Genomic DNA, 13,957 nt, shown 5'->3' on the forward strand with positions numbered 1-13,957 from the left:
AGCATGTCCTGCAGCAGCAGAGCTTCACTGCAGCATGTCCTGCAGCAGCAGAGCTTCACTGCAGCATGTCCTGCAGCAGCAGAGCTTCACCGCAGCATGTCCTGCAGCAGCAGAGCTTCACTGCAGCATGTCCTGCAGCAGCAGAGCTTCACCGCAGCATGTCCTGCAGCAGCAGAGCTTCACTGCAGCATGTCCTGCAGCAGAGCTTCACCGCAGCATGTCCTGCAGCAGCAGAGCTTCACTGCAGCATGTCCTGCAGCAGAGCTTCACCGCAGCATGTCCTGCAGCAGCCACGGGTCCAGCTCCTCCCGCAGCAGGCTGCCCTGCAGGCTCCGCAGGGTCGCTGCTTTCCCCTGCCGCTGCCTCCACAGCACCAGGGCGGCCAGGACCTGCGACTGCAGGTTGTGCGGGTGCTGGACCTTGCATCGGTAGATGTCAGTGTGCGACAGCCCCAGGCACAGTGCGATGTGCTCCCACTCGGCGCCCAGCCCTCGGGCCAGCCTGTTCAGCTGCTGGTCTGTCGGCGCAGCCTCCAGGACGCCTGCCGCAAGCTCGGGGACACCTGTAAAGGAGTAAGGGAGAGGAACAGGTCACTGGGCGCTGCAGCACGGACTCAAGGGGCAGCCTGGCTGAGGTGAAGGGCCTGGAGCTGCAGAGAGCAATGAGCTCTGTCCTCAGCCTCCTCCACGCTGCACACCCCCAGCTCCCTCAGCTGCTCCTTCCCAGCCCTGTTCTCCAGACCCTTCCCCAGCTGCATTGCCCTTCTCTGGACCTGCTCCAGCCCCTCAGTGTCCTTCTTGCAGTGAGTGGCCCAGAACTGTGCCCAGGACTCGAGGTGCAGCCTCAGCAGTGCCCAGCACAGAGGCAGCATTGCTGCCATGCTCCTGCTGGCCACACCACTGCGGATCCAGGCCAGGATGCTGGTGGCCTTTTTGGCCACCTGGGCACACCGCTGGCTCCTCTTCAAGTGCTGTCAACCAGCACCTCCAGATCCTTTCCTGCTGGCTGGTTTCCAGCCACTCTGCCCCGAGCCTGCAGCACTGCCTGGGCTTGCTGCAACCTGAGTGCAGGACCTGGCCCTTGGCCTTGTTGAACCTCAGCAGTTGGTCTTGGCCATCAACCCATCCTGGCCACATCCCTCTGCAGGGCCTTTCTCCAGCAGATCAGTACTTCCACCCCAGCTTGGTGTGGTCTGCAAACTCACTGGGGGTGATTGATAGAGAGATTCCAGAACCCTGGGGAGCACCACTGGGGCCACCAGCTGCATTTCACTCCATCCCACACCACCCTCTGGGCCTGGCCATCCAGCCAGGTCCTTACCCAGGGAAGCATCCACCCACCCAAGCCACGAGCAGCTTCTCCAGGAGGAGGCTGTGGGAGACAGGTCCAAGGCTTTACTAAAGCCCAGGTAAAAAACATCACAGAACCACAGAAATGTAGAACCATAGAACCACAGAACCAGGCAGGGCTGGAAGGGACCACAAGGATCAGCCAGTTCCAACCCCCTGCCATGCCCAGGGACATCCTACCCTAGAGCAGCCTGCACACAGCCTCAGCCAGCCTGGCCTCAAACACCTCCAGCCATGGGGCCTCAACCACCTCCCTGGGCAACCCCTGCCAGCTTCTCACCACCCTCCTGCTGAACAACTTCTTCCTAACACCCAGGCTGACTCTCTCCATTTCCAGCTTCGCTGCACTCCCCTAACCCCATTCCTCCCTGAGAGCCTAAAAAGTCCCTCCCCAGCTTTCTTGTAGCCCCCTTCAGATCCTGCAAGGCCACAATAGGGTCCCCTGAGAGGCTTCTCCTCTGCAGCCTGCACAGCCTCAGGCTCTCCTCACAGCAGAGGCTCTGTCCCAGTCTGATCTCTGCTGGACTGACAGCAGGGCTGTGGCTTTAGCCTCGAAGCCCACAGCCTGCTGTGGAGCCTGTGCTCCTCTCCAGACATCCACAGCCTTCCCTTTCTCCTCTGAGTGGCTGTCAGAGCAGCAGCAGAGGTTCAGCAGGCAGAACCTGCCCTTCAGGAGCCCACACTGCCCGAGCTGGGTCACCTCCCTGCCCTGCACACGCTGCCCTGTGGCACTCAGCCCCATCTGCTCATGACCTCCCATGCAAGATGTTTAGCATCGAGTTGCTCCCCGAGTCACAGAGCACAGATCAATACAGCTGCCCAAGCAGCACTCACAGGAGGCAGCTGTGATGATCCCTGAGGGACTGCACCCAGTCTGGCACACACAAGTGATGCCTCTGTGCATGCCCTACCAAGCCCCATTAACAGGAGCTGCTAATTGCAGAGTGAGAAGCCAGCACTCTTCGTTTGGGATCTGCCTCACCTGACTCCAGGCAGCCTCTCCTCGACTAATTATGCTAGGATTAATTATTGCAAGGAGAGAAGTAGGTTCTAGTAGCCTGCAACCCATCTCACCGGGAGGCTAAGGTAACCCCATTCATTATTGCTCTAACTATGCAGGCTGCTCTCATTGCCTGCAGGAGGGGCACTGGCTGTGAGCTCAGGTCCTCTGCTCTGCTCTGCTCTGCTCTGCTGAGACCACGTCCTGAGCAGTGTCCAGTTCTGGGCTCCCCAGTTCCAGAGGAGCAGGGAACTACTGCAGAGAGTCCAGCAAAGGCTCTGAGGATGCTGCAGGGACTGGGAGCTCTGTGTGGTGAGGAAAGGCTGAGAGCCCTGGGGCTGCTGAGCCTGGAGAGGAGAAGGCTGAGAAGGGGACCTGAGCAGTGTCTGTGAACATCAGCAGGGTGGGGGGCAAGCAGCTGGGGCCAGGCTGCTCTCAGTGGTGCCCTGTGATAGGACAAGGGCCAAGGGACACAAACTGGAACCCAGGAGGTTCCATCCCAACACAAGGAGAAAGTTGTTTGGTGTGAGGGTGCTGGAGCCTGGAGCAGGCTGCCCAGAGGGGCTGTGGAATCTCCTCTAGAGACATTCCAGCCCCACCTGGCTGTGCTCCTGCGTGCCCTGCCCTGGGTGCTGCTGCTCTGGCAGGGGCTGGACTGGGTGATCCCCAGAGGTTTCTTCCAACCCCTGCCAGTCTGTGACTCCATGAAACCATTCTCTGCAAAGCCACAGCAGGCAGCAGCTGCCTTCCAAAGGTGCATTTAGCCAAGCAGTGGCAGGTGTCTAGGAAGCACATTTGCTCTCTGGCACCCTTTGTGCAGCAGCAGCTGGAATGCAGGGCCAGTGCAGCCTGCAGCTGCTGTGCTGCTTTGGCTGCTGTGAAGATGCTGCATCAAAACAGAGCAAATGCTGCTGGGGAATGCTGCTGGCCTGGGAGCAGGCTCCCTGCAGCAGAGGAGCAAAACCTCACCTGGAGCTCCAAGTCTGGAGCTCAGAGTCTGCAGCAGAGCAGAAGAGCAGCACTAGAAAGCACCACTCTGCATTCTGCCAGAAGGAACTGGGGTTTGCATAGAGCCTCCAGAGCCTGCAAACCTCTGCAGAGCTTGAGCCCAGCCATGCATCAGTGCCACACAAAGCTGCTCTGAGCAGAGGGAAAGTTGCTTGCTGGAGAGTATTAAAGTCCCTTTGACCTTTGTCTCCAGATTGCCCAAGTGGCTGCTTTGGGGACAGAGCAGAGGATGCACAGCTGCTGAAGAATCCCTGAGTGGCTCAGGCTGGCAGGGAGCTCAGAGCTCAGCCCCTCCAACCTCCTGCCATGCCCAGGGACACCTCTCAGCTACACTCAGCTGCTCAAGGCCTCACCCAGCCTGGCCTGCAACACCCCCAGCAAGGAGGCAGCCACAGCCTCCCTGGGCAGCCTGGGCCAGGCTCTCACCACCCTCACACTCAACAGCTTCTGCCTCAGCTCCACTCTCAGCCTGCTCTGCCTCAGCTCCAAACCATTGCCCCTTGGCCTGCCTCACACCCCCTCAGCACAGCTCCCTCTGCAGCCTTCCTGCAGGATGCCTTCAGCTCTTGGCAGCAGCTCTGAGGTGCCCTGGAGCCTTCTCCTCTGCAGGCTGCACCCCCCCAGCTCCCTCAGCCTGTGCTCACAGCAGAGCTGCTCCAGCCCTGCCAGCATCTTTGTGGCCTGCTCTGGGCTCTCTCTGCAGCTCTGTGCCCTGCTGAGGACAGCTGAGCAGCACTGCTGGGGCTGCCTGCTGCTGTCACCCTGCACAGATGAGCCAGGCTGAGGCAGAGCCTCTCATGGATGCAAATCCTTGAGAGGAACTAAGCTTGCACTAAGCACAGCTGCACTCTGCTGCTGAGATGCCAAACCCCTGCCCTGATGACCTGACGATGCTGAAGCACGATGGGGCAGGGAGGACTAACAACAACCCATATCAGCTTGTCCAGCCAGCCCTTGATGCAGCCTGGCTGGTTGTTTTTTTGCTGCAACAAGTCTCTTGCCTTTAGCCTGTTGTCAGCCCTTGTATAAAGTAAATGAGAGCCAAAAATCCCCATCCAGGAAATCTTTTCATCTCTCACTGCCATCTGATGCTAATAGGGACGGGGGAAATTCTGGGACAGGAGCCAAGTGCTGAATGTAACACAAAGGCTCTGCTATTTTAGTCCCATTTTGCTTCCTCTGATAGCTCTTTTGCAGCTCTGGGGTGAAGTCAAGGAGCAAAATCTGAGACAAGTGTTCCAGGATGGCAAAACTGCAGAGGAAGAGAGAAATCCTGAGGGAGACCTCCTGGCCATGGTGAGCGCGGAGGCACCCAAGGGTTGGCTGCACTCCAGGACCACTGCCACTCCATTCAGTGAGCACAAAGGCACTGCAGGTACAAGGGGGATTAGTCCTCTGGGCCCTGCACACACCTTGCTGGAATGACCAAGTGCCCAGCAGCCAGCACTGGCAGCCCACAGCCAGCTGTGTGCTGTTTGCAGCCAGAGCAGGCACAGCCCCAGCACAGGGAGGGGATTCTGCCTCTCTGCTCTGCTCTGCTCTGCTCTGCTGAGACCCAACCTGCAGCACTGCCTCCAGTGCTGGGGAACTCGGCTCAAGGAGGACCTGGAGCTGCTGGAGAGGGTCCAGAGGAGGTCATGAAGACGATCAGAGGACTGCAGAACCTCCCCTGTGGGGACAGGCTGGAAGAGTTGGGGCTGTTCAGGCTGCAGAAAAGAGAGATCTCAGAGCAGCCTTTCAGTACCTGAAGGGGCTCCAAGATAGCTGGGGGAGGACTCTGGACAAGGGCTGGGAGTGCTTGGATGAGGGACAGTGGCTGTGAGCTGGGAGAGGGCAGAGTGAGAGTGGAGAGGAGGAAGAAATTCTTTGCAGTGAGGGTGGTGAGGCACAGGTTGCCAAGGGAGGCTGTGGATGCTCCCTCCCTGAAGGTGGTCAGGGCCAGGCTGGACAAGGCTTGGAGCAACCTGGGCTAGTAAAGAAGTGTCCCTGCCCATGACAGGGCTTTGGAACTGGAGGACCTTGAAGGTCTCTTCCAAGCCAACCCATTGCATGGCTCTAGAGCTCTGTGCTTTGAACACACTGCAGGGACACTAAAGCTGCCTCTTCTCAGTTGTGCTTACCACAGACCCTCACTTATGGTCTCCATTGCCTGAGGGAGGTGCCAAGGTCAGAGCAAAGCTTGGAGCTGCATTTGAAAGGTGCCTTTAGGACACCCAGACCTCAGCTCTGCCTTTAGAGTGCTGAGACCTCTGTGAAGCTCCTGGTGCTTGAGGCTGCCCCAGCCTGGAGGTGCCTGCCTCACACACAGGCTGCAGCCCAGCCACACGGGGCCAGGGAGCAGGGCTCGGGGCACCACTGGGGGCTGGCACAGGGCTTCCCAGAGAAGGTGACTTCCAGTGCCCTCACCTCCAGTGAAGCCCTGTGCCAGCTGTGGGCACAGCCTACACCGCCAAGTGCTGTGGCGATGGAGAGGCTGCAGCTCACTGCTGGCGCTGAGGCCACTGAGGAACAGGAGTGGGCAGTGAACCAGGCTGGCACAGAGCTGCCCTCCTGGACTGGGAGCCAGCTCTCTGGCAAGGAAATCCCCTTTCTCCAGGCTGGACACCCTCCACTCTAGTGCTGGAGGTGCAATAGGCCCAGAGAAAAAGACCTGCAGCTCCTTCCACTGCAGGAACAAGCTCTGCACCAGGGGGGTGCTGGAGCACTGGAGCAGGCTGACCAGGGAGGTACTGAGGCACCATCCCTGGAGATGTTCAAGGTCAGGCTGAACAGGGCTCTGGGCAGCCTGATCTAGTGGAGGACGTCCCTGCTGAGTGCAAGGGGTTGGACTGGCTGAGCTTGGGAGGTCCCTTCCAGCCCAGAGCATTGTGTGCTGCTGTGATTCCACTGAGAGCAGCAGCAGCAGCAGCAGCAGCAGCAGCAGCAGGAGGCAGTGCCCTTCTCCCTGCCCACAGCTCCAGCTGGGCAAGGAAGCTCACCCCCCCAAGCCTCTCCCAGCTGTCCCAGTCGTTGAGAAATGGGAGATGCTGACACTCTCTGGCCCGGGTGTGCATCTGTGCTTCCAGGGCACTGCACAGGCTGGGAGTCTGCAGGCTGGGGAGAGGAAACAGAGCTGGCTACAAACAGCATCACAGAGAGGGACCAGAGCAGACACAGTAACCCAGACAGCAGAGCTACATACGGGGCAAAGGCAGCTGCCCACCACTGCTGCAGTCCCTTTGTCTCCAGGACCTCTCCAGCTTGGAGTGGGAGACTCCAAGATGCTGTTGCAACAACCAAGGGGATGGAAAATAAACTCCCTCCAGCTCTGTCCTGCTTGGTACAAGGAGGGGGATTCCAGATAAAGTCCAGTGAGAAGAGGATCTGGATCAACTCGAGGCATGTTCTGCTCCTGTTCCTCACCTCCAGCTCCAGGAAAAAGGGCTGAGATGCTTTCTCAGGGCTGCCTTGTGCCACGGGGAACCTTTCCTGGCACTGAGGAACTGCAACAGAGGCTATGAGGATGCTGAAGGGACTGGAAGTGGAATCTCTGTGTGATGAGGAAAGGCTGAGAGCCTGTCGAGCCTGGAGAGGAGAAGGCTGAGAGGGGACCTGAGCAATGGTTACAAGTACCTGAAGGGTGAGGGGCAAGAAGCAGGGGCCAGGCTCCTGGCACTGGTGTCCTGGGATAGGACAAGGGGCAAGGAACACAAAGTGGCACTCAGGAGGTTCCAGCTCAGCATGAGGAGAAGGTTCTTCGGTGTGAGGGTGCAGAGCCCTGGAGCAGGCTGCCCAGAGAGGCTGTGGAGCCTCCTCCTCAGGCAGCACCCACAAACCCCCTGCAGGGGGACCTGCATAACACAACCAGCTGAAGATGCTTTCCTCACAGGACGTGAAGCAAGCAGGACACCAAAGCAGCCTTGACAAAACTCTTCATTCCCCCTAGATATTAGATTAAGGTTGGGGCTTTCCCCCCCTTCAAGTTGGCTCCTCTCCTTTTTTTGTTTCCTTTTGCTTTGGCTCAGGGAGTTTGAAGTCTCAGCAGGAAAGATCTGCACAACAGATGGAGCTGGACTGGGAGCAGTGATTTTGGCTGCTGAGGACCTTTGCCTGGCAGGTGTCACACCAGAATTAATGCTGCACTTATTCAGTGAGCTGCAGAGTCTAGCAAAGGGAGGCTGAATTCCTTCCCCACCACAGACAGCTATTAATAGCATGAGCCATGCAGAGCAAGCTGCAGCACTGCTGCACTAGGCTGGATCCTCCACTTGGCACTTCAGCCCTTACACCCAAAGCCAAACGCAGTGGCTCAGCTCAGTGTCTCTTCACAGATGCCTCACTCCACACAGCAGCATGGACTCAGATCCCCTCCTGCTCTCCTCTTCCCTCCCTTGTTGTTGTTGTTTTTCACTTGCAAAAAAGGCTCAGGAAATTCAGGAGAGTTCTCAGCATTTCCTACCCCACAGGGGGGAAAAAAAGGTAGAGAATCATAGAAGGGAATCACAGAACCCAGCAGGCTGGCAGAGAGCTCCAAGCTCCCCCAGCCCAGCCTAGCACCCAGCCCTGCCCAACCAACCAGACCATGGCACTAAGTGCCCCAGCCAGCCTTGGCTTCAACACCTCCAGCCGTGGGCACTCCACCACCTCCCTGGGCAGCCCATTCCAATGCCAATCACTCTCTCTGACAACAACTTCCTCCTAACAGCCAGCCTGAGCCTGCCCTGGCACAGCTTGAGCCTCTGTCCCCTTCTTCTGGTGCTGGCTGCCTGGCAGCAGAGCCCAACCCCACCTGGCTACAGCCTCCCTGCAGGCAGCTGTAGGCAGCAGACCTGAAAGAAAGCACCCTGGAATGTCACATCCCCTGGCAGGTTGAGAGGTGTCCCTGCCCATGGCAGGGAGGTTGGAGTAGATGAGCTCTGAAGTCCCTTCCAACCTGAGCCACTGTAGGTCCCACCAGGGCTCTTTCTGCCACTGCCTGCAGAGCTGCCCAGGAGGAAGCTGCCAGCAGCCCCAGGTCTCAGCCTTCCCTCCTCAGGCAGATGCTCCACTCTGTCTTCATGGTCCTGGTAGCCTCCACTGGGCACTTCCACAGCTGCAAAGGGCATGGGGCAGGAAGCTGGAAAGTGAGGAGCCTCCCTGCCTTCAGGAAGCTCTGTGGCAGGCGACTGTGAAAGCCAGGAGAAGACTCCCTGCAGCAGCACCAGAAGCCATGAGGCTTTTCAAACAGCTCAGATGCAAAAGCATTTGGCAAAGAGGCTCCACAGGCCCCTTCTGTGCATCAGGCACGGAATGCAGAGGCAATTCTCGAGGCTGCTCTTGGGGTCAGGCAATTATTTCCACCAGCAAGGAGAGGAACTTGGTCAAGCAAAGCAGCCTGCACCTGGGAAGTGTGGCAGGGGCACCCCTTTAACAGGCAGCAGAAGGCTGTTTGGAACAGCTGAAGAGAAGCTGAGTGGAGCAGTTTCAAACGACAGCTCAGATTGCCTCACATAACACAACTGTAAGAGATCTGCAGCTCTGCAAGGGCAGCTCTGCAAGGGCAGGGATTGCTGTCTTCAAACAGTTTCATTAAGGAACACAGCTTGAGGATATCTATCAAAGATCAGAGCTCCACGAGGGGACAGCAGGAGGCAGCTGAAGCCATCTGCAGCAGCTCTGGTGCTTATCAGGCTCCGACCCTCAGCAAAACCACAACTGCTGCATGGATGCAGAGATTGAGCCAGCAGAGGAAGATGAGGAAAAGGCAAACTCTGCTAGAAAGCAATGGGAGAAACTCCTCAGCTGGTAATGGTGGAAACTCCTTAGGTGTTTGCAGTGAGCTCCAGCCCGAGCAGAATCACAGACTCATGGAGTTGCTTGGGTTGGAAAAGCCCTCTAGGATCACCCAGGCCAACCAGCAATCCAACCCCACTCTGGCCACCAAACTATGGCCCCAAGTGCCATGGCCACAGGTTCCCTGAAGAGCTCTAGGGCTGGGCACTCCACCACCTCCCTGGGCAGCCTGTGCCAGTCCCTGACCACTCTTGCAGCAAAGACATTCCTCATCTCCAAACTAAACCTCTCCTGTGCAACCTGAGGCCATTTCCTCTCTTCTGACACTTGACAGAAGTGATGGAGAAGAGACCAATGCTCACCTCACTGAATTGTAGAGCCCTCTGCCTCCTTTCCTCCAGGCTGATATCAATGAATCATTGAATCACACAATCATAGAACCAGTGAGGGTTGAAAAGCACCACCAGGCTCAGCCAGTTCCAAGCCCCCTGCCATGCCCAGGGACACCTCACCCTAGAGCAGGCTGCACACAGCCTCATCCTGCCTGGCCTCAAACACCTCCAGGGATCAGGCTTCCACCACCTCCCTGGGCAACCCCTGCCAGGCTCTCACCACCCTCATGCTGAACAACTTCTTCCTAACACCCAGGCTGACTCTCCCCACCTCCAGCTTTGCTCCATCCCCCCAGTCCTGGCACTCCCTGACAGCCTAAAAAGTCCCTCCCCAGCTTTCTTGTAGCCTCCTTCAGATGCTGCAAGGCCACAAGAAGGTCCCCTGGGAGCCTTCTCCTCTGCAGCCTGCACAGCCCCAGCTGCCTCAGGCTCTCCTCACAGCAGAGGCTCTGTCCTGGTCTGGTCTCTGCTGGACTGGCAGCAGGGCTGTGGCTTTAGCCTCGAAGCCCACAGCCTGCTGTGGAGCCAGCGAGCACAGCACCCTTGTCCTGCTCTACAGACACACAGCTCTGCCGTTGCTTTCCCTTCCTCTGAAGCCTTAACTCGATTGCACAACACCCTTAGGATGCTTTAGGCATGAGCTCATCTGTCCACCACCCCAGGCTTTCCAGGAACTCCGCAGAACAGCCTCCCAGCCCTGCTCCTACCTCCACTACTCCCTTTCATGGCTCACACACAGCAGTGGCTGGGAACTCCCTGTGAGGCTGCCCAGGAGGTGCTCAACCCAAACACACAGGGAGCAGGGATCCAGCAGGGATCCCAGCCTTGGGTGCAGGCTCTGCTGCTTCAGCTGCACACAGCCTGCCCTGGTGGCCCTTATGGAACTCCAGGGGAGGGTCAGGTTGGAGAGGAGGAAAAATGTCTTTGCTGCAAGACACTTACACAAAGCGTAAATCCAGAGAGGAGATTCCTGCTTTAAGGGCACTGGGGTGGGCAGGGCTCTGAGCAGGCTTGGGACATGATGGTCATGATAAGAATGGGATCATTGAATCACAGCACTATGGAATTGTCTGGGTTGGAAAAGCCCTCAAAGATCACCCAGTCCAACCAGCAACCCAACCCTGCCACAGCCACTAAACCATGTTCCAACTGCCATGGCCACAGGGTTCTGGACACCTCCAAAGCACCTCCCAGCCTGGGCAGGCTGCTGCAGTGCCAGGCAGACTCCTGGAGTGTGTGCACACAGCCCCTGCTGGCTCTCCTTCTGCTCCAGAGCCACAGAACAGAATCAGGGATACACAGAATGCAGCAGGCTGGCAGAGAGCTCCAAGCTCAGCCAGCCCAACCCAGCACCCAGCCCTGCCCAACCAACCAGACCATGGCACTAAGTGCCCCAGCCAGGCTTGGCTCCAACACCTCCAGCCATGGGCACTCCACCACCTCCCTGGGCAGCCCATTCCAATGCCAATCACTCTCTCTGACAACAACTTCCTCCTAACATCCAGCCTAGACCTGCCCTGGCACAGCTTGAGCCTCTGTCCCCTTCTTCTGTCCCTGGCTGCCTGGCAGCAGAGCCCAACCCCACCTGGCTACAGCCTCCCTGCAGGCAGCTGCAGGCAGCAATGAGCTCTGCCCTGAGCCTCCTCTGCTGCAGGCTGCACCCCCCCAGCTCCCTCAGCCTCTCCTCACAGGGCTCTGCTCCAGGCCCCTCCCCAGCCTTGCTGCCCTTCTCCAAACACCTTCCAGCACCTCAGCATCTCTCTGCAATGGAGGAGCCCAGAACTGGACACAGCACTGCAGGGGTGGCCTGAGCAGTGCTGAGCACAGGGGCACAAGAACCTCCCTTGTCCTGCTGCCCACACTGCTCCTGAGCCAGCCCAGGATGCCATTGGCTCTGCTGCCCACCTGGGCACTGCTGCCTCCTCTGCAGCTCCTCTCTGCCAGCACCCCCAGGGCCCTCTCTGCCTGGCTGCTCTCAGCCACTCTGGCCCCAGCCTGCAGTGCTGCTGGGAGTCGCAGGAAGCTCTGCCTGAGCAGATGGCTGCTGGGTGAAGGTTCTGTTGCCAGCCCAGCCCCTGGCTGCTCTCTTTGCCAAGGCAAAAGCAGTCACCTCTCCAACCCCCCCCATCCCAGCTCTCCTTTCATCTGTTACTGCAGCCCTTAGCCAGCCTGGCTGCACAATCAATGTTACACAACTTCTAATTAACTACCTACATCAACCTTCCTGCTCCAACTGCTGATGGTGTTGGAGGCTGTTGGGTTTCCTGAGGCTACCAGGAAAAACTGAATTCCCACCCACCTCAGGCAGAAAAGACAAGGGAAGGTCTCCCTCAGTGCTCCTGGCTCCTCTCAGAGAGATTTCAGCATCACCTCTGGCAAGGAGATGTGGGAAGGGTGAACAGGCCTGTGGCAGGGCTACCAGCTGCAGCCAGGCTTTCAGTCCTCCATGTACACAGGGAACTCACAGCCTCACTGACTGCATCCAAGGGCATCCTGCCCAGCCCCCTGCAGCCAGCAGGGACGCTCCAGCTGCAGCAGGCTGCCCAGGCACACGGCAAGGCTGAGCCTGGAAGTCTGCAGGGATGGAGCCTCTCTGGACAACCTATTCTAGCCTCTCCCCACTCTCACTGTGCACAACTCCCTCCTGATGCCCAACCTAACTCTGCTCTGCTCCAGTTCCAAACCACTGCCCTCAGCCTATCCCCACAGCCCCTTCTGAGCAGTCCCTGCCAGCCTGCCTGTAGTCCCTGCAGACACTCAATTGCAGCTCTGAGGTCTGCCTGCAGCCTTCTCTTCTCCAGGCTGAACAGCCCCAACCCTCTCAGCCTGTCCTCACAGCAGAGGTTCTCCAGCCCTCTCCTGATTATCTTTGTGGCCTCCTCTGGACCCTCTCCATCAGGTCCATGTCTCCCTTGCACTTAGGGTCCCATAGCTGGATGCAACACTGCAGGTGAGGTCTCAGCAGAGCAGGAGGACTGACTCCCCTCTCTCCACCTCTGCCCACGCTCTGCTTTCTTCCTCCATCCTGTAGGGGATGAGAGGATGAGGAAATTCTCTCAGCTTCCCTTCCCACATTTGAAAGCTTGACTTCAAAAGAAACCCCAGCAGGCCACTGCCAGCAGGCTGGGCTTTTGCTTCCAAAACACTTCCTCCTGCATGGAGAGGGCCAGCCTTGGAAGGGCCAAGCAAGGCAACCCTGTTACACAAGAGACAGGAAAGCTGCTGGTGCTGCTGCGCTGTGGTTTTCGTTCCTCTGAAGGCTGTTTTCCTCCAGGGAATTCCAGTAACTGGACTAACTGAAGTCTGCTTGGACAAGTTCTGACAGCCCAGAAAACCCACCTCTGCAATTACATCCTGGGAGCATCTTCCAAAGTAAACTGAAACCTTGGTTTGCCTGGGAAACCACCAGGGCTCAGCCTCCTCTTGGGATGAGCTCACAGCTTGGGGCTTGCTGCAGGCACCACATGGAGCTGCACCTCGTGCTGTGGCTTCAGCCTGCCCTCAACCAGGGGGGGTCTACTCCCATGGATCACCTCCTGAAACTCTGACTGCAGAACAGAAGACTCCAGGGAGACCTCAGAGCTGCCTGCCAAGAGCTGAAGGGATCCTGCAGGAAGGCTTCAGAGGGACCTTTTACAAAGGTGTCCACCCACGGGACAAAGGGGAATGGATTTAAGTGGAAGGATGAGCTGGGTGTTGTTGTCAGAGAGAGTGATTGGCATTGGAATGGGCTGCCCAGGGAGGTGGTGCAGTGCCCATGGCTGGAGGTGTTGCAGCCAAGGCTGGCTGGGGCACTTAGTGCCATGGTCTGGTTGGTTGGGCAGGGCTGGGTGCTAGGTTGGGCAAGCTTGGAGCTCTCTGCCAGCCTGCTGCATTCTGTGTATCCCTGATTCTGTTCTGTGGCTCTGGAGCAGAAAGAGAGCCAGCAGGGCTTGCTGAGGGCAGGGGGTTGGCCAAGATGCCCTTGGAGGGTCCCTTCCAACCAGATGCAATCTGTGCAGGTGTGAACATGTGCTTCAGGATTCAGGTGGCAGCAGCTTTGAAATGCCAGAGGTGGGAACATTCTGGCAAGTTGAGCCACAAGAGGTAGGGATGGAACTAATCCAGGCCAGCTCCTGGGCTCTACAGTTAGCACACCCTGAAGATATCCAGCAGGAAGGCAAAGGAGAGAGAAGCAGAGAAGAGGAAGGAAATCCCAGGCTCAGATATTCCATTTCTCTGGATCTTTGTTCCTGAACACCCCAAAGCAGGAAGCAGCCAGGCTGGCTTTGCTCAGCAGTGACCAGGCTTTATTGAAGGCAGGATACTGATGTGAAACATTCAGGACCCTCAGCCTAGCAGAGCTTCTCTGGAATGGAATTCACCAAAGATCAGAGCCAAGAAGCTCTAACAGAAGTGGAGTTGGTGGCTCTCAGCTTCATCAGCTCGAACCAGAGGCTTCTGAAGGGAAACATTCC

General features: G+C 57.8%; 1 protein-coding gene across 1 annotated transcript in view; it reads right to left on the reverse strand.

The window, feature by feature from the left end:
• Positions 1-266: 266 nt before the first annotated feature.
• Positions 267-13,957, reverse strand: part of CRADD (CASP2 and RIPK1 domain containing adaptor with death domain) — a 55,593-nt gene continuing 41,902 nt past the window's right edge. Inside the window, exon 3 of the mRNA XM_064154843.1 lies at positions 267-562. Within this exon, the coding sequence (XP_064010913.1) occupies positions 267-562 (296 nt within the window). The remainder of the gene's footprint in view (positions 563-13,957) is intronic.

The sequence above is a fragment of the Pogoniulus pusillus genome, chromosome 15 (genome assembly GCF_015220805.1).
Source record: "Pogoniulus pusillus isolate bPogPus1 chromosome 15, bPogPus1.pri, whole genome shotgun sequence".
NCBI lineage: Eukaryota > Metazoa > Chordata > Aves > Piciformes > Lybiidae > Pogoniulus > Pogoniulus pusillus.